Source organism: Myotis yumanensis, unplaced genomic scaffold (assembly GCF_028538775.1).
Source record: "Myotis yumanensis isolate MYYU_CA2020_CCGP unplaced genomic scaffold, mMyoYum1.0.hap1 SCAF_16, whole genome shotgun sequence".
Classification (NCBI taxonomy): Eukaryota; Metazoa; Chordata; class Mammalia; order Chiroptera; family Vespertilionidae; genus Myotis; species Myotis yumanensis.
The window spans coordinates 52523527-52544241 of record NW_027223767.1 but is presented as its reverse complement, the minus strand read 5'-3'; the positions used below and the strand labels follow the sequence as shown (position 1 = coordinate 52544241).

At 67.0% G+C, this 20715-nt stretch overlaps 1 protein-coding gene across 2 annotated transcripts in view; it reads right to left on the bottom strand.

The window, feature by feature from the left end:
• The window catches only part of RPTOR (regulatory associated protein of MTOR complex 1), a 75827-nt gene that overhangs the window by 7952 nt on the left and 47160 nt on the right, over window positions 1-20715 (bottom strand). For both annotated transcript variants that reach the window (XM_070393358.1, XM_070393359.1), the window contains exons 8-28: window positions 20260-20360; window positions 19817-19961; window positions 18502-18577; window positions 16654-16755; window positions 14552-14635; window positions 12789-12899; window positions 12378-12452; window positions 11102-11167; window positions 10718-10909; window positions 10339-10479; window positions 9939-10056; window positions 9094-9234; window positions 8649-8807; window positions 8319-8437; window positions 7661-7764; window positions 7017-7200; window positions 6389-6496; window positions 3416-3521; window positions 3142-3256; window positions 2803-2927; window positions 1931-2035 (exon numbers count right to left, since the gene is read on the bottom strand). In XM_070393358.1, coding sequence (XP_070249459.1) covers window positions 1931-2035; window positions 2803-2927; window positions 3142-3256; window positions 3416-3521; window positions 6389-6496; window positions 7017-7200; window positions 7661-7764; window positions 8319-8437; window positions 8649-8807; window positions 9094-9234; window positions 9939-10056; window positions 10339-10479; window positions 10718-10909; window positions 11102-11167; window positions 12378-12452; window positions 12789-12899; window positions 14552-14635; window positions 16654-16755; window positions 18502-18577; window positions 19817-19961; window positions 20260-20360 — 2477 coding nt within the window. The remainder of the gene's footprint in view (window positions 1-1930; window positions 2036-2802; window positions 2928-3141; window positions 3257-3415; window positions 3522-6388; window positions 6497-7016; window positions 7201-7660; window positions 7765-8318; window positions 8438-8648; window positions 8808-9093; window positions 9235-9938; window positions 10057-10338; window positions 10480-10717; window positions 10910-11101; window positions 11168-12377; window positions 12453-12788; window positions 12900-14551; window positions 14636-16653; window positions 16756-18501; window positions 18578-19816; window positions 19962-20259; window positions 20361-20715) is intronic.

Sequence of the window (20715 nt, the reverse complement as noted above, 5' to 3'; positions counted from 1 at the left end):
CGCACCTGCTGACCGGGCAAGCGTTCACCTGACACACGCCCCACTCGGTCAGCAGGGCTTTGCCTCCAAATGGCCTGTGCCTGGACGGGAGGTGGGAGGTGCTGTGGCCACTGAGAAATGGGACCTAACACGGCACCGCACGTCCCTGTGCTCGGGGCTGGGAAACGCCGACGTGCAGGTGGGTGGCCGGGGAGGGGGTCCAGAGGTGGGGAGACGAGGGGACGTTTCGGGGAGGTCAGTGGCCAGAAACACACACCGTCAGTGCGGCCGACCTGGCAGGAGCTGCCCGGCGGCTGCGCCAAGAGGCAGAGGGGGGCGCAGGGCCCCCGGAGACGGCGCTGGGCAGTCCTCGGTACAAGGCGAGGCCGAGACAGGGCCCGTCCCCGTCAGCTCCCGCCAGGCCTGCAGGGGCCCAGGCGACAGGGAAACGGCTCTGTGGCGGGTGGGTGCACGGCTGGCAGTTTGTTTCTGAAAAGCATGGCTACGTTTTTCAACACACGCCCGTGCTGCCAGCCTGGAGCTGTCCCTGCTGGCTGCCAGGTGCCCGCTCCGGAGTCGCCTTAAGGCGCTTGGACGGGGTGGGGGGAGGGGACAGGAGGGGGCAGGACAGGAGGAGGCAGAGTGTGGACGGTGGGGGTGGGGGTGGAGCAGAGAAGCCTCCGGCAGCAGCAGCACCGGGCAAGGGAGGGAGACAAGGGCTCCGGGAACGCAGACCCTGACAGCCTGACCCCAACCTGAACGTCTGCTGCGGGCACAGCGGCCGTGCGCTGAGGCCTCGGGACCCTTGAAATCCCTGACCTGCCTCCTGGAAGGGCAGCAGGTGGCCTGGCACTTGCTGCGCATGCGGCCGGGCTCCCCCACACGACAGGCAGCGTGCAGAGCTGTGCCTGTGGGGTTGCGGCCAGCACACCCTCAGCACAGGGCGGGACCAGGCCAGCGCACCCTCAGCACAGGGCGGGGCCAGGCCAGCACACCCTCAGCACAGGGCGGGGCCAGGCCAGCGCACCCTCAGCACAGGGTGGGGCCAGGCCAGCGCACCCTCAGCACAGGGCGGGGCCAGGCCAGCACACCCTCAGCACAGGGAGGGGCCAGGCCAGCGCACCCTCAGCACAGGGAGGGGCCAGGCCAGCGCACCCTCAGCACAGGGCGGGGCCAGGCCAGCGCACCCTCAGCACAGGGGGGCCAGCCCAGCGCACCCTCAGCACAGGGGGGCCAGCCCAGCGCACCCTCAGCACAGGGGGGCCAGCCCAGCGCACCCTCAGCACAGGGGGGCCAGCCCAGCGCACCCTCAGCACAGGGGGGCCAGGCCAGCGCACCCTCAGCACAGGGCGGGGCCAGGCCAGCGCACCCTCAGCACAGGGGGGCCAGCCCAGCGCACCCTCAGCACAGGGGGGCCAGCCCAGCGCACCCTCAGCACAGGGGGGCCAGGCCAGCGCACCCTCAGCACAGGGGGGCCAGGCCAGCGCACCCTCAGTACAGGGGGCCAGGCCAGCGCACCCTCAGCACAGGGGGCCAGGCCAGCGCACCCTCAGCACAGGGCGGGGCCAGGCCAGCACACCCTCAGCACAGGGGGGCCAGGCCAGCGCACCCTCAGCACAGGGGGCCAGGCCAACACAGGGCGGGTCAGGCGAGCGCATGGCCTCCAGCCCAGACACAAGCACACGCTGGTGACCACGGCACACTCACCCCACAAGGGGGATTAATTTGGGTACAAAGAGCACAGAACGCAGTCTCCCAGCCCCGTCAGCTTTTCCCAGCGATACCCCCGCCAGCCAGGGATGAGGCTGAGGACAGGTGCACGCAGGCCAGGGACGCCCCAGGTCAGAGGTCAGCCTGACGGCCCCTGCACCGCCGCCTCTCCCAGGCAGATGCGCTTGTGGAGATGAGGAAGCGGCCGGCTCACGGTTCCAGGCTTGGCCTTGACACTGACCTCGGTTTGTCGGCAGCATGTCCGAGAGCCCCTGCCACGCCGTCACCATCTCTGGATTCTTTTCCAAATCAGCAAAATTCTTCCAGACTCTGATGGCGCCGTCATCTTGGGGAGAGGAGAGACTCGGTCAGCACGCAGGCCTGGCTCCCCGGCACGAGGAGGAGCTCGAAGATGCCCCGCGCCTCGCGGAGGCCTGGCGGGAGCAGCGCCGCCAGCAGGCCGTCCCCGTGGGCGCGCCCCCCCCCGAGGGGCCAGGGACCTTTGGAAGGAGCGATCCGTCAGTGCCAGCCCTTCTGTCCCAGGGCTCGGAGCCCGGGAGGACGCCCACCTCCTCCCTCACCCCAGCCTCCGCGCTCCCCCACGACCTCGGCCCTCTGGTATGAGGTGCTGGTAGACGGGCCGCGGCTTCTGAAGTGCTGCGGGAGGTGACGGTTCGCCAGGCGGCTCAGTGGGCAAACCAGGCTCCAGGGTGAGGCCGAAGTGCCGGCATTTAGACCAAACGGGAGAGTGGGACCCGCTGCCGGTGTGGGCTGACTGGAGGGACCGTGAGGTCTCCGCCAGGCAGAGGGCCCCTGGCGACCGTCTCCCTCCACCTTGCCTCGCGGGGGCTGAGTGGACAGAGGCTCCGGGCCTTTCCTGGGCAGGGACGAGCGGGTCCCAGAGGCGGACATCCTCCCTGGGCCGACCGGCACTGGGCACGGCTCCTGCTGTCTGTGAGGGAAGCCCTTTGCCTCAGAAGCCTCCCAACTCCCGGTGACAGTGGCCTTCGCTGTGACTGAGGACGGCCCCTCTGCCGGCGAACGGCCAGGGTCCAAGGAAGCTGCACCACGCGCCGTCTCCAGGCCCCCGGCCGCCCCCGTGCACACGCTCACCTGTGGCCGTGAGCAGCAGCGAGCAGTCCTGGCCGTTGAGGTACTCCATGGCGGTGACCCGCGTGTACCGGGGGTTTCCGTTGTGGAAGTAGTCCAGCTTCTCCCCTTTCTCCCAGTCCCAGAAGCTCCAGGGAGCAAGAGAGGACAGCGATGAAACCGGGGACGCTGCCTCCAGGACGGTCTCATGGCCACACTGCGTGCCCCCCACTGGTGCTGTGTGCACACACTCCCCCGACAGCTTGCACTGGTGCCGTGTGCACACACACTCCCCCCCCCTACACTGGTGCTGTGTGCACACACTCCCCTCCCCTCCCCCCCCACCCTTGTGCACACACTCACCAGATGCTGTCCTTGTCCGCGACAGCCACGCAGGGCGTGAAGGGGTGGAACTTGACCACGGAGGGGACGCCGGGGTTCCTGTTCAGGAAGATCTGGTCGTCTAGCCGCGTGATGCCTGTGCAAGGGACGCACAGCGGCCTCAGCCACAGCCAGACGCGGGCCTGCACCCGGGACCTGGGCGGGCCGCTCCCCCTCTGAAACGTCACATGCAAGAGCTGCACTCGTGGGGGCGGGAACCCAGGCTGTGTGGGCTTGGGCTGGGCCCCCGCCTCACCCCTCTGGATGAGCTGCTGCGCCTGCCTCCGCACACGGCTGTTGCGAAGAAACCGCCACTCCCGCTCCTTGCGGATCTGACTCTCCAGGTCGTGCTCCTCCGGGATCTGCAAGCGCAACACCCGCTGTTAGACACTGATCGGCCAGAACCAGGCCGGTTCCCCGCACGCCGCACAGAGGCTGGTCCGGCCCCTGCAGCCCTCAGGCCCGGCCCAGGTTCCTTCTCTGGTTAGAGGCCATGGAGGGGCGTGGCTGGAGCAGGGCCCCGGGCACCCTTGGAGGCAGCCGGGCCCTGGGGGCGCTGGTCCTTCTGGGAGCACCGGCCGTGGTGGAGTCAGGAGGGCCGAGCACAGACCCGGAGTCCAAGCCGAGCACGGAGGGCCTGCCGCCAGCCCAAACTCCTTCGCCGCCGCGTCTCCAGCCGGTGGCTCCCGCGGCTCCCACGGCCTTTTCTTAGGAAGGCTCCTGCTTCTTGTATCCTATTCTCCTACTGGAGGCCCAGGGCACGGATTCGCACACGGGTGGGGACACGGGAGGCTGGCCAGCTGGCCCATCCCCTCCTGGTGGAGGTGCATTTGCATATTAGCCTTTTATTATGTAGGATTCATGGAACCGGCGCCTCGCCTGGGCCACCAAGGTTTCCTTCCCGACGTTTCGTGGTCCCCATTCAGGGCTGACTCGCTCTGGCCATTCCTGCAGGTGTGAGGGGCTGCGGCCCACTGTCCCCTCCACCCCAAACCCAGTGTCTTAGTTGAGAATGGACAGCCCACTGCTCCAGACCAATCCCGGCCCCGGGTCCCACTGGCCTGCCACTGGGGTGGCCTGCCACCACGTCACGTGTCCCGACCGCCTGGGCTGCGGTGAGCCTCGCCACGAGACCGTGCATCCCAGCCACGACCACGTCCCCCGTCTGGGCTATTCGGTCTCTGCTTTCCTCGTGCATCGGAGACGGGGCTGCCGGTTCTTAAAAGCCTGTTGGGACTCCGATGGAGACCGTATTGACTGGTAACATGAATTTAGGGAAGACATTGCTGAGTCTTTCAGCCACGAACAGGCTCTCCGTTGACTCAGGGCGGATGTCCTCCCGGTGCCCGTACTTCTCGGCATGTGGCTCCGGCACGCGATGTTCTTTGGGTTTGTACCTAAATATTCCGTGTTTCTCTGGGTGCCACTGGGAACGGTGTGATTTCACACAGAAGCACGAGTCTGTGTCCGACGCTGCGCCCAGCACCCTGGAATCACTTCCTCCAGCAGCACGCACCGAGGACCTGGGTTTCCTCGCACACGACTGCCATCTGCACACAGGTCTGCCCCACCCCCCAGCCCCGAGCGGCTTCCCGCCTTGGCCGCCTGCCCCTGCTTCTCGAGGAAACCACTGTCTTCCACCAACGCAGACAACGAGGACAGGCACCCAGGTGCCTGCGAGGGAAGCCCCGCCTACCCCAGCCGGACCAGCACGGTTACTAGGAACGGACCCGGAGTCCTGCCCACCCTCGCTCTGCAGCTACGGAGGCGCCCCTGGCTTCCCCTGCTCTATTGGTACAGCCCTCACAGGAGCATGTAAAACTCGGGGCCCACCCTGCCTTCCTGGGACAGAGCCCCTGGTCACCGGCACGTGACCATGTTCTATTTGCTGCGGTTGCTTTGCTAATTAGGTGAGGACTTGGGGCCCATGTTACGAGGGACACTGGCTTGTAGCTATTTACTCTCGCAACGCCTTTGACAGGTGTGGGACCAGCGGGAGGCTCCAGCGTGGGACAGGGCACGAGGCTGGCACTGCCCAGGGGCTGAGCACAAATCCTGTGTCCTTCGTAATCAGAACCAAGGTCAACGCGTCTTCTTTAAAGCACATGACAGACCGTGCCTCATGTTCTTTCTGAAGCAGGTGTGAGCTCTGGGAGGCGTGTGGGGAGAGGGGTGGTCTCCTCCATCGAAGGGGAGCCCTGTCTGGGAAGCTCCTCTGGGCCACTCGGACCTGGGAGAAGTCCCTGCGACGTGAACAAACTCCAGCAAATGCGGTCGCTCCCGCCATGTGCCTGGGACCGGTCTTGCTAACCAGTGTCACATGACGACAGCTGTGTGTGAGCACGCAGGTCCTGAGACCGAGGAATCTGGGGGGGTCTTCATTTCTGAGGTGCGATCCCAGCCTTGAGCTATTTCTAGTTCCCACGGGACACAGGCTAATAGAAAAGTTCCCACTGCATTTCATCAGACACGTGCCATTAGACAGCTAGTTAAATCAACGCAAGCACCGCACACCTGTGCATACCACCTGGGAAAAGTAGGAAAATGAAAAAATAAAACAAAACAACAGCCCTAGCCGGTTTGGCTCAGTGGATAGAGCGTCAGCCTGTGGACTGAAAGGTCCCAGGTTCGATTCCGGTCAAGGGCACAGGCCCGGGTTGTGGGCTCGATCCCCAGTGGGGGACCTACAGGAGGCAGCCGATCCATGATTCTCTCTCATCACGGATGTTTCTATCTCTCTCTCCCTTTTCCTTCCTCTCTGGAATCAATAAAAATATATTTTAAAAAATCTTTAAAAAAAGCAAAACAACAAAACGAGATAAAGCACGCTTTTAGCAAAGATCTCCAATGAACGTAACAGGAAATCTCGAGTCCCGAGGCCTCCCAGGTCAGCTGCACCCGGAACTGCAGACGCAGCGTCTTTCACGCCAACGCCGCGCGCCACCTGAAGCCCGGCCCCAGGGCTGTTCCCACGGGTGTGGCAGCCACGGGACAATCCGTGTGCACGCGACAGCGACACCCCAATGCCCCGAGGGCCCAGTGCTGAGAGGACACTTCCTGCCGGACCTCATGCCCACGCTCGGGGGCCGCACGGCGCATCGGGCCAGGCCCTGGCTGCTGGCCCACCCCCGCCCGCAGGAACCAGGCCCGCTCGGCACAGTCAGGACGCTCAGGCGGGCGGCTTCCTGCCCCGTCTGAGACAGGGCCGGCCGCGCCCCAGGCCGCGCACCTTCATGACGGGCTGCGCAAAGTACCGGGCGCTCCAGTCGCAGAAGCCCGTCTGCATCGCGGCCGAGATGAAGCTCTTGTGTCCGGTGTCGTCTGGGTCGTCGGCGGACTTCCAGGCGCAGGGGGGTGGCGGGGGAGAGAGACAAGTGAGCCCGTGCCCTCGGTCTCTCTGTGCCTCGGAGCCGCTCAGACCAGACAAAGGCAGGTCTGGCTGCTGCGTCCCGTAAGCCTGGGGCTGATTGAGGGGACGGGGCTGGGTGAGGGGACAGGGATGAGGGGCTGAGGGGCTGAGTGAGGGGACGGGGCTGGGTGAGGGGACAGGGATGAGGGGCTGGGTGGCAGACGGGCTGGAGGAGCCAGTGTTAGGGAGGCCACCTGGGTCTGTGTTCTAGGAACCCTGTCGCCTGGGGCTGGGGGGGGGTGGCCTGGGCTGTCCCTGTCCTGAGTGGCTGGATAGGCCCCTGGGAGCCTGGTCACCGATCCCCACAGGCCTCGGCCACATGGTGCGGGGCTGTGCTCAGACCGGGCCCCTGCGTCCCTGAGGCGTGAACCGAGCAGGAGTCTGAGGCCAGGCCTGGGCACCTGCGCATGGCTGTGCGTCAGCCACGTGCCACAGCGCAGGCACGCACCTGGTCGGGGCCCTTGTCGAACATCTTCCGTGTGCGGGGGAACTGGTGGGAGTGGGGCGTGTACTGCGCCCCCGTGGGCCCGGTGGCGCCCAGCCGGCCCGATGGCAGCTCGCGGCTGCCTGGCTGCTTGGTCACATCGTTGGTGGGGCTGGAGCTGCTGGCGCTGGACGTTGGCGGGGAGCCCCTGCCGGCGGGGAGAAGAAACCCGGCGTCACCTAGAGCCGCCATGGACGCCAAACACCCACCGCTTCTGCCGGGCCCCCCTCTCCTCCCCGCCCACCAGCGACTCCATCAGCTGCTGATGCTGAGCAGTGAGCCCAGCAGGTCCTGGGGACCCACAGGAGCCAGCGGGAGGCAGGCTGGCGCTCCTCCCTCAGTGAGCGCGGCCCGCGGCAGCCTCGATGGGACGATGGGACGCAGAAGCTGCCCCGCAGCCTCAGAGGGAGGGGTGGAGGCCAGGCCCGGGCCAGCTCTGCTGCGGTCTGTGCCTCGAAGGCGAAGGCGGAAGGATCGCAGGAAGGGCCAGATGGGAGCCGCGCAGGTGTGAGGGGCGCAGGGAGGGAGGCGAGGACACGAGCCAGCAGTGGGCGAGCCAGCGTCCTGGGACCGGAGCGCAGCCCCGAGGACACCGCGCCGGCACTCACCCCGCGTGCTGCATGTGGACGCCCTTGTTGGTGGGGCTGGCGGGTGCCGACTGGGTGAGGGAGGACGCGCTGAGGATGCGCTGCGGCCGGGCATTCATGGTGGCCTGGAAGAGCCAGGGGCCAGGGACGCACGGTCAGCGGGGGACGAGCTGAGGCCACAGGCTGGGCCTTCTGAGCGGCTTCAGCAGGAAAGGCCTTTTGGCGAGGAGACGCTGCACCAGTGGGAGCGCCCTCCTCCCTGGGGCAGCGGGGCCCAGGGCTGGCCTCCTTCCACGCGGGCAGCAGGGCTGAGGGGGAGGAAGCTCTGCGAGCTGGGGGCCGAGGGCCTGGCACTGTGCCAGCGAGAGGGGCTGTGCCCTCCTGGTCCTGGCACTCGGGAGAGTGAGCCCAAGAAATAAAAGATGAAGGTGCCAACCAACTGGGAAGTGGAGAGTGAAACTAGAAGGTGGCTCCTCAGTTCCGCTCCAGCCAGGCGGGGGGTGAGCAGGTCAGGCACGAGGGCGACCACACGGGGCACCGGGACAGAGCGGGCGGGGACGGTGCGATTCGGTGGGCAGTGGGGGAAACGCCCGGCGCCCGACGGAAGCTCACGGGGGGGTGTCGGGGGACGGAGACGTGTCTGAGCCAGGACAGGCCTGGGGCGCGGCCACACACGCACCTTGTAGGCAATGCTGTTGAGCACCTTCATGGCCAGGTCCGACACGTCGGGGTAGGGGTCGGCCGCCAGGTGCAGCAGCACCCGCCATATCTGCGTGTAGACGCTGTTGAAGGAGACGCCTGCGGGAGGGGAGACGGGTCAGGAGCAGGGGGCTGTCTCCTGGGGCAGGGCCACGGCGGAGCCCTGCTGCTCCGGGCTGTGACGGAGCGACGGAAGGTCCCCCCAGCCTCCCTCGCAGGGACGCGGCTTGTACCACCCGCTCCAAGCTGGGTGACGGCGCCGTCTCACGTCCCGGCGGGCGGCCAGGGCCCTGTGGCTGCGGGGCCTCACCTATGAGGGAGTTGAGGGCCGAGTAGGAGCTGACCCTGCGCATCTTGTCGATGGTCTCGAAGGACAAGATGTACTCCTCGTTCTCAGGGCTGCCCAGCGTGCTGCTGGCGCTGCTGCTGGCGCTCAGGTTCCCGGGGGAGAAGGCCACGGAGCCACCCGCTGCCGGCACACAGAGGGCATCAGTCCCGGCGCCCAGACCCCCTTTCGGTCCCACCCTTAGCGGCATGATTGACACCCGTGGGGCCGCTGCCCTCCCAAGGAGACCTGGCTGCGGGGGACCCAGGCGGGGGAGGGGGCTCAGAGCCACGTGCCCACAATGCCTTTGGGGGCCACGGCTCGGTGCAGGCCACACGTCTGTGGCAGAGAAGGGGCGGCACTGATTCCTCGGCGCCCTCCCCGCCCCTCCCCTCCTGCCCCCCGCCCGTGCCCGTGCCCCGCCTCTCACATTCCTCCGTGAGGCTCAGGTTCTGCAAGGACTTGTTCAGGCTCCGGGCGGTGGTGACGGCGCGGATGTTGCCGTAGGAGCTCACCGAGCGTAGCCGGGGGGCGCAGGGGCTGTCGCGCACGGGGGTCAGGCTCCCGCTCTCTGGGGGGAGGGGAGACCGCGTTCACCGCAGGCGTTGGGGGTGCCGTGCGAACGCCACCCCGAGCCCATGCGTGCAGTGAGGGTCTGAAACAGGCAGCCAGTCAGCTGCCCAAAGTCACGCGGGGGTGGGGCGGGGAGGAGCAGGTGACCCACGCGTGTGGTTTCGTGAGCAGGCCCCGTGGCCACACCAGGTGCCCTGCGAGTGGGGCTGGCAGGACCCCCGGCTGCCCTCTGGTGGCCCACGCTGTTCTCACGGGGCACGTCACCCCTCCGTCCCCTCCCTGACGCACTGACAGAGGCAATGCCTTCACTTCGCTGCGATCACGAACCCTCTTCCCGGCAGGGATGGCGGAGCTCCGGGGGAGGGGCGGCCGGGACAATGAGACAAACTCGGTAAAAGGCAGATGTTAGGCGCTACCTAACGTGCCTCAGAGCCGGCACGTGCGCTGAGCCCCTAGCCCCCGTCACCCCCAGGAATCTCATTCCAAAAGGGTAAGGGAGGACGAGGCAGGGGTTCAGAGCAGCCCTTCCCGCCCTCTCTGTCCTGCTCGGCGTGTGGCAAGGGGAACCAGGCCACTCAGAGCTGGCGTCCGGGTGGCGAGGACGTGGTACCTCCGCCGCTTCTGGCGGAACTGAGGGCCGCTCACGGTTCTGATGAAGGGCCCGCCCGGCAGAGGCCGTGGGCTGAGCTGCGGGGGCCGTACCTGTGGTGGCGGGCGAGGGCAGCGGGTAGTTCTTCTCCTCCTCCATGAACTGCAGGGCCACGGAGCAGAAGTTGCTCTCGTACTGAACCACCAGGTGTGTCAGCGCCACCACCAGCTCCTGGGAGGGAGGCATGGTCACAGCCTGCGAGCAGCAGCGACCCCTGACCCCCTGACCACCGGCTGGAGGTGCGTCGCCGTGGAGAAGAGGGGGAAGACAGAGCCCTGCGCTCGGGCCGGCGGAGGGGGCGCTGGCCTCCGGGGCCCTGGGCGGGGCCGGCCTGGTAAAGGCCTTAACGAAGCAGGCACACGCGCGTCTGGGGGCAGCGCGTTCTGGAGGATCAGACGCGGGAGCTGAGCGCTCCGGCTGTGGACAGGGTCACGGCTGGGGCCGGGCACGCACCTTCCGCACCACGGGGCTCCCGTCGCTGATCAGCTGGGCCAGCATCATGGCCACGTTGTGGTCGATGGTGGTGGAGTGGTCCGTCCTCTCGGCAGAGTTGCCCACAAAGGTGCCGAGGGCGAAGACGGCCGCGCAGCGCACCTGCGGAGGCACCGATCACAGCCCGCCCGCCCTGCTGGGGAAGGGGGGGCCTCGTGGCCTGGCTTGAGGAGCTGTGCCGGTGAGGGAGACGGGGTTCAGGGGACGGGCCGTGGGGGCGCAGCTTCCGGACGCCAGGCGCACCCTGGTGGGAGCAGCCCCATCGGAGGTGCTGTCCCAGTGGCGCCCCTTCGCCCACACGCCCGGCAGGACCTCCAGCGCCGCGGCCCCGGGGACTCACCTCGGGAATGGGGTCGGAGAGGAGGCTGCAGAGCTTCTCGTGGGCGCTGTCCCGCACCCCACACCACCGGGCCGCGTCGAAGTTCTGCCAGATGCGCCCCAAGCAGATGGCCACCCACTGGCGCAGCAGGGGGTGGGGGTCGTTGAGCTGCTCCAGGCAGATGGCGATCAGGTTCCCCTGCAGGCAGGCCTCCTGCGCGGCAGAGGACAGTGTGGGCCACCCGCCCAGGGTGCCCGAGGGCTGCGGCCGGGGTCATGGCCCTCGCCTCTCGGAGATCTCGGCATGTCCCTCCTTCTAAGTCCCACCCGTTCCAACGGCCCCTGGGGTGGCTGGTGGAAGGCGGGGCCCCCCTGCACCCCTCACCGTGGCGCCCGGGACACCCACCTGGCCCGTGTTGTAGTTGTTGACAATCACGGCGAGGATGAAGGCCGTCATGGTCCTGTGCTCGGCCTGGAAGAAGAGGCCACCCTAGCCGCGCACCTTCCGGGAGCTCACGCCCCGCGCCCCGCCGCGACGCCACCCAGACCACGAGCGAGCGGCGTTCCTGTCCCTGAGCTGCAGCACCGAACAGCCCTCCGGAGGGTCAGCCGGCCGCAGGCCCGCAGAGCAGCTCCAGGACGGGCACAGCCGCGGGTTCCGCTCATCAGCGGCTCCGGCTGCCCTGCGTCAGGCACAGGGAGCTCCTTCCTCTCCCCGGGCGTCCGTTGGACAGATCAACTCGACACTCTGTCCCCGGCCGGTTGGCTCTGCGGTTGAGCGTTGACTTATGACCCAGGAGGTCACGGTGCGATTCCCGGTCAGGGCACAGGCCCGGGTTGGGGCTCGATCCCCAGTGGGGGGCATGCAGGAGGCAGCCAGTCCATGATTCTCTCATCATGGATGTTTCTCTCTCTCTTCCGTCCTCTCTGAAGTCAGTAAAAACATATTTAAAACAAAACTCTCCCGTCCTCCCTCGGTGCTGACACAGGAGGGGCCTGACTACCTACGTGCAGCAGGGCCCGAGGCGGCCACAGGCACCTGGCACTGCGCCCTCCCCTATGACGCCGCCTCAATGCCCCTTAAAACACACGCCCCACCTGCCTCTCACTGACCTGCCTTCGGTGCTGGGGCGGCTCACACACCTTTATTAGGGAGACTGGCCAGAGGGCTAAACTACGTCACCTCCTTCCCACAGCGCAGCAGCGGGGGCTGCGTGTTCACAGGAGTCGTGACACACGCTGCTCACACGCTCCGAGCTTTAACGACTCCACGTAACAAAACCTACTTAAATTTAAGCTTCGCTCCCTCCCTGATTCCCGGGGCACGTTGGCGCCTCCCTCGAAGGTGAGCTGTCACAGCGTAGGTGTGCGCGGTCGGCCGCTGAGCTAACTCGGCTCCCAGGCGTGAGGGAGAGCGGGTCCCACATGGCAGAGGCCCGCCCGGGACGCTGACTAACAGGCCGAGCCCACCCTCTCAGAGGAGCTGGCCAGCGGTGAAGAGACACGCTGACGTCAAGGGGTGGAGTAAAGCGGGGGCTGCAGCATGAGTGCGGCTCCCAGAGCGCGGCCCACAGCTGGGTGTTGGGGGGCGGGGGACCTTCCCTGAGCCCTCCACGTGGTGCCCCGCAGCAGAACAGGCGAGAGGACCCACGACATCTCCCACCGCACAGCACGGGCCTCACCGGCATGTAGGGGTCGGCCAGCACCGAGAGGAAGTACTTGTGGCCACTGTCCTTCACCAGGTCGGCTTGGCAGGACTGCGGAGAGGACGGGGGGATGGGGGGGCGGGGAGTGAGCAAGACGGCCAGAGGGTTCCCCGCGGCACGGGGTGCGAGGGGTGCGCCCCAGCACACGCCGCACGTTCCGCCCCCACACGCCTCCCAGTCCACTTCTCATGTGGGAAGGGCAGACGCTGCTCGCACACGCTTCTGGGGCGGCGGGGAGAGGGCCAGGGGGCCTGGCCGCAGGACCAGCTCCTTTGCAGGCCCCCCTTGCCCCTGCCACCCCCCCACGTCCTCCCGTGGTGGCCCTGCCCACTCTCAGTAGCCACGCCGCCATGGCTCACGCCCACGGGGAGGACACGGACTACTCACACTGTCCACGGCGAGAATCTTGGCCCAGATGAAGACAAGCAGGGGCCGCAGCTCGCGCGCTGAGCTCTGCAGCAGCTTGAGCACGTAGGGGAAGATGCCCACGGACAGGGCCTGCGGGGAGAGTCCGTGTCAGCGGGGAGCAGGCGGCCGGGGCGGGGGTGCCGCTGGGGCTGGGGCCGAGGCGTGGCTTCGGCAGACGGGCCGTGGGATGGGAGCGGCGGTGTCTCGCCCACAGCACAGGGCTCCTCGATGCCCTGGTCCGACTTCATGTCTGGAAGCTGCCTGCTGGCCTGTCCCGGGGCCCCATCCTCACCGGGGGCCTTGTCTGCTCTCGGCAACAGGACTAAAGGCCTGTGACCCTCAGGTGTGGACGGCGTCTGGCTCTCTACGACTCGTCCGCCAGCCCCACAGGCACACGGACACGGGGAGGGGCCTCCAGACAAAGGCACCCGGGGAGCTGCAACTTTGGGGGTCCCGGGCCCTGTACCCGGCAGTGAAGCACCTTTGGGGGAGGGGATACTTTCTGCGCTCAGGCGGGGACGTCACAGAGAAGTTGGCATCTTAGTGAGAAGGACGAGGGGCAAAGCCCGTGGTGTCCATTCCATTGGTTTTGTGCTGACTTATCTCAAATGTGTTGGGACTCCAGTCAGGGCCCCCCCGGGACAGGGGCCCCCCGGACAGGACCCCTCCTGGGGCGGGGCACCGGCCGTCGGCCGCAGCAGGGCTGTGCCCGCTGCTGAAGGCCACGTCTAAGGAGGACGGGCATGCAGGCCTCACCTGAGGGCCTCGCTTTCCCAGTGAGTCGCACGCCCCCTGGCCTGGCTCCATTCCCCCGGGCCAGAGCTAGCTGTGTGCGCGTCAGCCACAGGATGAACACCTCTCTGAGATGCTATCCACACCCGGCTCCCTGCAGCTTTCCCGGGGACTGCGTGACGCTGACAGGTGCGCAGACCCTGCGTCGGGCGCCTGGGGGCCACCCCGTGCCGGGCCGGACTGTCCCTCCCAATCCTCTCCCCTCAGGGGCCTGTGGCTCAGCCACAGGCGGTGACATCATGTAACGAGGAGACTTAAATAGCCACACACGCGGCAGCCGCCTGCCCTCTCAGCCGGGCCGAGCACAGGGCAGCCACCCACCTCACTGCGAACACGGAGTTTACCTCGGCCAGCAGGCAGCCCGCAAACACAGGCCCGCCTGCCACGGACACGCGCAGCCGGTGGCACAGGGTCCTCAGCTGCCCTTGCTCCAGGAGCAGTGACGTCCCGCACCGTCACTCCGTTATTTGCAACAGAGCGGACAAGGCGTCGCACGGCCCCTGACCGGCAGGTCCCCGCTCCCCTCACCCAAAGGCCCTCCCAGCAGCTCTCTCCTCCTGCTCTGCTGGAAAACGACTGCTCCACAGTTCCGCGTTTGCCCGTCTTTCCTGTTCTAATCGGCCGCCCCCTCCTCTGCAGGGCAACTGGGAGAGGGCTCAGAACCGCGCCTAGAGCCGAGTGCGACGCGGGCTCCCAGGAATGTGCCGTGTGGCTGGGGTGGGGCCGGGCGGCCTGAGCTGCTCCCTGGAGAGCCACACGCTGGCGCATTTTCTGTGCGGCAAGTGACACCTAATAATAGCAGGTGGGACAAGAGGGCGAAACCAAACCCCGACACGGCGGCAACAGGCCCACCTCGCCCTCCCAGGGTCTCACGGGCCACCGGCCACGTCCACGTCACCCTCGACCACACAGGGACGTCCCTTCTGACTGTACCCGCAGCAGAAACGCACCAGGCTCACCGCCCAGGGGCCCAGGTCCAGGAACCGGCCCAGCAGGTCCAGGGCTCTCAGCCGATGCACCTGGCTCAGCAGCACCTGCAGAGAGAGGAGGTGTCATGGCGGCACCACGGCAAGGCCAAGGCTGTGCAGGCGCGAGGCCAGTCCCTCGGATCAGCCCAGTGTCCTGCACTGTGGCCCACACAGGGGCTTCTGTCCCTGCTGCTCCGCTCAGAGGCCAGGAGACACTGTTCTTCAACCACAGGTACACCCACAGGTACACCCACAAGCCACACCCGCAGGTACACCTGCAGGTACACCCACAGGTACACCCACAGGCCACGCAGGTACACCCACAGGTACACCCACAGGCCACACCCACAGGCCACACCCGCAGGTACACCCGCAGGTACACCCACAGGCCACACCCACAGGCCACGCAGGTACACCCGCAGGTACACCCGCAGGTACACCCACAGGTACACCCACAGGTACACCCGCAGGTACACCCGCAGGTACACCCACAGGCCACACCCACAGGCCACGCAGGTACACCCGCAGGTACACCCACAGGTACACCCACAGGTACACCCGCAGGTACACCCACAGGCCACACCCACAGGCCACGCAGGTACACCCGCAGGTACACCCGCAGGCCACACCCACAGGTCACACAGGTACACCCGCAGGTCACATGGTGCGCAGGAGGCATGGGAACAAACGCGGTAGCTGCGTGAGGGATGTTCCGTGACGGCCCTGGGAAACCTGCCCTTGAGGGGTGACTGGGCTGCAGGAAACCAAAGCCCAGGATGCGGTGCTTTCACAACCAGGACTGGCTTTGTTTGTGTTTATACTTAAAAAATCCCCGTTTCCGCTGCCCTGGACCTGCGGGAGCAGAGCCAACGCCGGGAGCTGCACGGGTACGGGGGGCGAACCCCACGACCTGCCCCACGTTCACTCAGGCTCTCGGCGCCGCCTCCTCGTTCACCTAACCGGGCTCCCGCGAGGACCCCTGGGCCCAGGGCGAGCAGGACCGGCCGTCGCTGTGGAAGGTCACACAGATGCCCCTGCTCCCCATCAGTCCCCTCCCTTCTCCAGATCGGCGAGCGGCTCTGTGGGTCTCCGTCCCCAGGGAGTGCAGACGGAAACGGAGCGTTAGACCCGTCGATAGCAGGCCATTTACAGCAGGCTGCTTGCCAGACTTAGGAACCGGCTCCACACGCCCGCCGCACCGGCTCGGGAGACGGCCGGCGTCGGCCCCACTGCGGACATGACAGGGAGGCCAGCGCGAGGGCCAGCGGCTGCCCACGCCCGCCTGTCGGCGCACTCACACCGGCCGCCGCGCAGCACTCGCCGGCAGGAAGCCTGGGCCCAGCCGTGGCCGCTTCTTTGTCTTGTTATTGCTCTTCTCGTCGTTTGTTTGGTCACAGCTCATCCTGCGAGCGCAGGCGGCCCTGAGCGAATCCAGACACCGGAGCAGAGCGTGGCCCCCCTGCATTCTCGTCTCCATCGGAAAGAAGCGGTCAACCCGAGGCCGCGCAGGCGTCTCGGGGACATCACGCCCGGCTGCTGGGCTGCGTCTCACAGGCTCCCCGCATGCCTTTTCTGATGGCTTCGGCGGACTCGGCCACAGTCCAGCCCCGGGGGCCGAGGCTCTGCTGCCGGTGCCTTCAGGGTCCGTGGACAACATGGGAGAGAGGCCGTGCCCGAGGGCGGCCGCGTCCTCATGGTGACAGTGAGCATGGGGCCCAGGGAGGTGGTGGTCCCTCACCCTCGGCCAGCACCGGAGGAAGGAAGTGCGCCACGTCCTCAGGCCGGCGGACGAAGAGACTCGTGCTCCCGTTTCCCGGAGGCCACAGTGGGCTGGCGCTCCATCAGCCCCCGAGAAGCAAGGAGCAGCGGGGTGACGACTACCACCCAAACCAGGGTCCCGGGAGGGCGGGAAAGCCCGTAGGGACAAACGCTCACTGAGCTCCCCCGACACCTGACTCTCCTGTGACAACCTCCCCACCCGCTGGGCCGGCGCAGCCCTGTGACAGGGTGAGCCCCACGCCCGCTCCTGCCGAGGGAGGCGCTGTCCCCGGACACTGCGGGGTGTCCAGCTCCCGAGGTCTCACCTGCAGAACAATGGGGAGCTGCTCCGGGGGGCTCCTGTTCTCCACGCCCATCGTCAGCCACACCTGGAAGGCGGTCAGCTGCTCAGCGAAGAAGGGACTGTGCTGTGGACAGGCAGAGGAACGGCGTTAGGGACCCGCCTTCCTCCGCTCCCCACACCACATGCTGCCGCCATCCCCGTGGGAGAGCAGGGGTCCGCCCTGTGCAGACTGGCTGCGGGCAGGGAGGCGGCCGAGCCCGGGGGGGGGGGGGGGGGGGGGGATGAACTGAGGCGGACGCTGCAGGGGAAGCATGTGGGGGGCGTCGCGTGACTGACCCCACGCGTCCCACGAGGGCCTGCGCCCAGAGCACTGTGCCCGGGCAGAGAACCCGCCACCCCAGGACTCCTGCTTCTGCAGCGTCAGCGCCATCATGTCCATCAGGTGTGCGGAGATGGGGTTGGGATGCAGCCCCGAGTGGCTCTCCTGTTTCTGAGTGTGAGTTATTCATAAATCGGCTTAAAAAAGACCACCTCGCTAAGAGCGGCCTCGCCCCAGCGGGAGAGCGCGGCCCACAGAGCCCTGGCTCTGGGGGGGTCAGCAGCGGAGAACGCGGGGTCTCTCCCTGAGGGAGCCCACGTCACCAGGGGAGAGACGGCTCCGCCCAGGGCCACGAGCATTCCTGACCCTCCGTCCGTCTGTCCGTCCGGCAGAGAGGCAAGGCCCCGGGGGAGCTGCCGTGGGGTTGCCGTGCAGTGGGAGCGGGAGTGGGAGCTGGCACTCCGGGCGCCCAGCACGGGCTCAGGCTCCCGAGAGCGGCCGAGTGCGTTGGACGACGGGCCAGCGAGTTATAGGAAAGTTACTGGGATAAGGAAGTGACTTTAACGAAGTTGCTATACAGTCACTTGTGACCAATATATAGAAAAAGAAAGAAAATAGAAAATGAAATTTAAAAAGATACTATCTACAGCCACACGATGGGCTGGGGCGCACACTGGAGGTCGGTCAGCAGAGGGACGGGTCGGGGCAGGTGACCGTGAAGGAGGTCAAGGGGACAAACGTCCAGTTTAAACAATGAGCCTCGTGGCGGTCACTTCGTAACGCTGGCACCTATTGGGCCGCGTGCTGCCGCCAGAGAGGAGTCGGCGGCGTGACAGGGATGGCGTGCAGGCGCATCCCGAATCACCTCCCATCACTGAGAAACGGCGGGCAGGAGCGGAAACGGACAGATTCAACAGGCAGGTTCCAAAGAGGATTCACCAGGGGCCAAGGAGGACACGGAGCTGCTGGCCGCGTCCACGGTCAGGGCAACGCACACTGGACAGCAGCTCAAGGAAAGTCCCTTTCACGTGCAACCCCAGTCGCCAGCCGGGGGGAGTGGAGGGACGCAGGAGGCGGCCAGGCTGCAGGCGCTCGGCGGGGTGGGTGCAGCACCCCCGGCTGGAGGCAGGCGGAGGCGGGGGTGCCAGGGAGGAGAGCAGGTACACAGCAGCGCCTCAGCGGACGGGGCCTCCCAGAGCTGACCGCTTCCAATCTAACGCTAACCCCCGGCGGACACACGTCTGTCTTTATTTTTTTGGTTAATCCTCACCCAAGGGTATTTTCCCGCTGATTTTTAGAGTGGAGGGAGGAGGAGAGAGAGAGAGACATCCACGTGAGAGACACAGGCCGTCGCCTCCTGCATGCACACGCCTGACTCTTTGGTGGGCGGGGCCCACGCCCTGTCCTCTGACCACTCTGGCCAGGGACAGACCCGCATCTTTTAAGCTCTAGGTGCAAGTGGGTGCAGGGCACCGCGAGTCCCGTCCCCACCCCCACGGGCACTGCAGACCAGGTCAGAAGGCGGCCCCGCAGGGCACCCATGGGGCTCACCCGGAACGCAGTGCCCTCCTCGATGATGGTGGGCAGCTGGGAGAGGCAGATGTCCACGGCGAGGTCCCAGGCTTGCCTGAGGAGAGAGCAGAGGACACAGGGCATCACTGACCGGCTCCCGCTGGGACCCAGGGCGGACAGGGCAGCAGCTGGGCCGCCCCGGGGAAGGCAGAGGAGCTAAAGCCGTTTGTCTGCAGCTCTTTTCTCCTCGAGCGGAAACGAGAAAGAGGCCTGGGAACAAGCGGGACCGTCCCACCATCTGAAGCAGCGTCCGCGGCACGGCCGCCCACCGAGGCAGGGGCAGCGTCACACACCAGCACCGAGAAACGCAGGCCAGGCCAAGCGCCTCCTTAGGAACAGGCCAGTGTGAGGCTGGGAGAAAGGAGGTGTGTCTGAGGCCCCCACCAACCCCAATGCCCGTGTGGTGCCCATGGAGTCAGGGCTGGCTTGCCAGCACTGTTGGGCCCATCACCCGGGCCCAACCACTCTGGGCCTCCCGCCTGGCTCCACCCACCGCGGGCTCCGCGGGAGCCGAGACGGCGGGGGGCTCGGCGGGGTCGCCAGCGGAGGGACAGAGGGACACTCACACCGCCTCCCGTCCCCTACGGCCCGGCCCACGTGGCTCGGTCCTGCACTCAGGCTCCCATCCATCTCGGTCCCTCCCCATCCCCCACGGGCAACTGGGTGCGGGGCTCTCGGCTGGGTGCTCCACGGACCACCACCTGGAGGACGTGCCACCCAGACCAGAGCTGGGCTTTCAGGACACAGGCCCAGCGTGGCAGCCGCCCACGCGGGTCAGTCGGCGCAAGGCACCCTCGCTGGGCTCAGAGGGCACAGGTCATGACCGCCGAGAACTGAAAGGACTCCGGACGGGACGGGCTGAAATTGGACGTGAAGGGGAAGGACCCTGAAGACTGAAGCAGGAGCCGCGCGAGCCGGTCTTCCTTAGCGCCGCCCCCGCCACGTGTTCACGGTGTTACTCCCTCCGTGTTTGCTGCGCTTGGTTCCCTTCCTCCCGCTAAAACCCCACCTCCCACCACACCTCAGAGGTCACAGCCTGGCGTCCATCATTTAGCCCCAGTGCCGCTCTGACGACCTGGGCGGGCCCCCGGGACCCACACACTCCGGTCTGTTCATGAGGAGGAAGGGCGCTCTGCCATTGAGGGTCCGTCTCACCACGATCTCTGCAGAGCCCACCAGACGCCCGGGCCTGGGGCAGCAGCTGGCAACCCTGGGCACAGGTGGGCCGACCCTCCTGGTGCAGCTGAGCGCCTGGCTGCCCCCGGGGCCCGAAGCAGGCAGAGCCGGGACTCACCACATGGCGTGCATGTAGGTGGGGGGCAGGCGCGGGCTGCTGACCGGGGTGCAGTTGTAGGAGCGCATGATCCTCTCCGCCAGCAGGAAGTTGCGGAAGAGACTGGCCACCAGCAGGTCCTGCCGGAACAGCTTCTGGAAGAGGTCTGAGGGCGAGACACGCGGCCCCATCAGGGACGCACGCCTGCGCTCCAGCCAGAGGCCCCTGACGCCCACCCCCAGCCACTGCGAGGCTCCTGGCAGCTGCATTAGGCAGCGTGGACATGGCCAGCAATGGGGAGGACACTGGCAACCGTCAGAGCAGGGGTGCGCACAGCTCCCCTCACCACGCTGCCCTGATCAGCGCCCCCACAGAACCCCGGGTGCCTGCGCCTGCTGCCCCGCCCCCGCCAGCTCTCTGCCTGCGAGAACCCACTTCGCCCCTCGGACCCTCTCGTGCCTCACCCCGAGGGAGCACGTTCCACGCGATGGTGTCTGTGATGGCCGTGAAGATCCAGTTCAGCTCGCCCAGCGGCGTCCTCCTGTCGTTGAGCCGGCCGGGGATCCTAGGAGACACGTGCATTTCCGTTAGCGACGGCGGAACAGCCATGGCTGCGGACACAGCAGGGGCTCCCTGTGAGGGAGGGGAACCTGGGCGGGCACGTCTGCAGAGGCAGCCGGGCCCACCGCGCGTGGGTACCCCGCCCGCCGCACAGCAAGCTCGTGGCAGCCCCGCAGTCACAGAAAACCCTCCTCCTTCCACAGGGAAGTCCCAGGAAGTGGCTGGAGGCGAGAGTAACTGTTGATAAGGTTTCACAGACTAAGATCCTGCCCGCAGACGACCTCCAGGGTCCGTCCTGAACCCGAGGGGAAGCAAGACACGTGCGTAACAGAGACGCGCCAGAAGCGGCCCGGCACCCA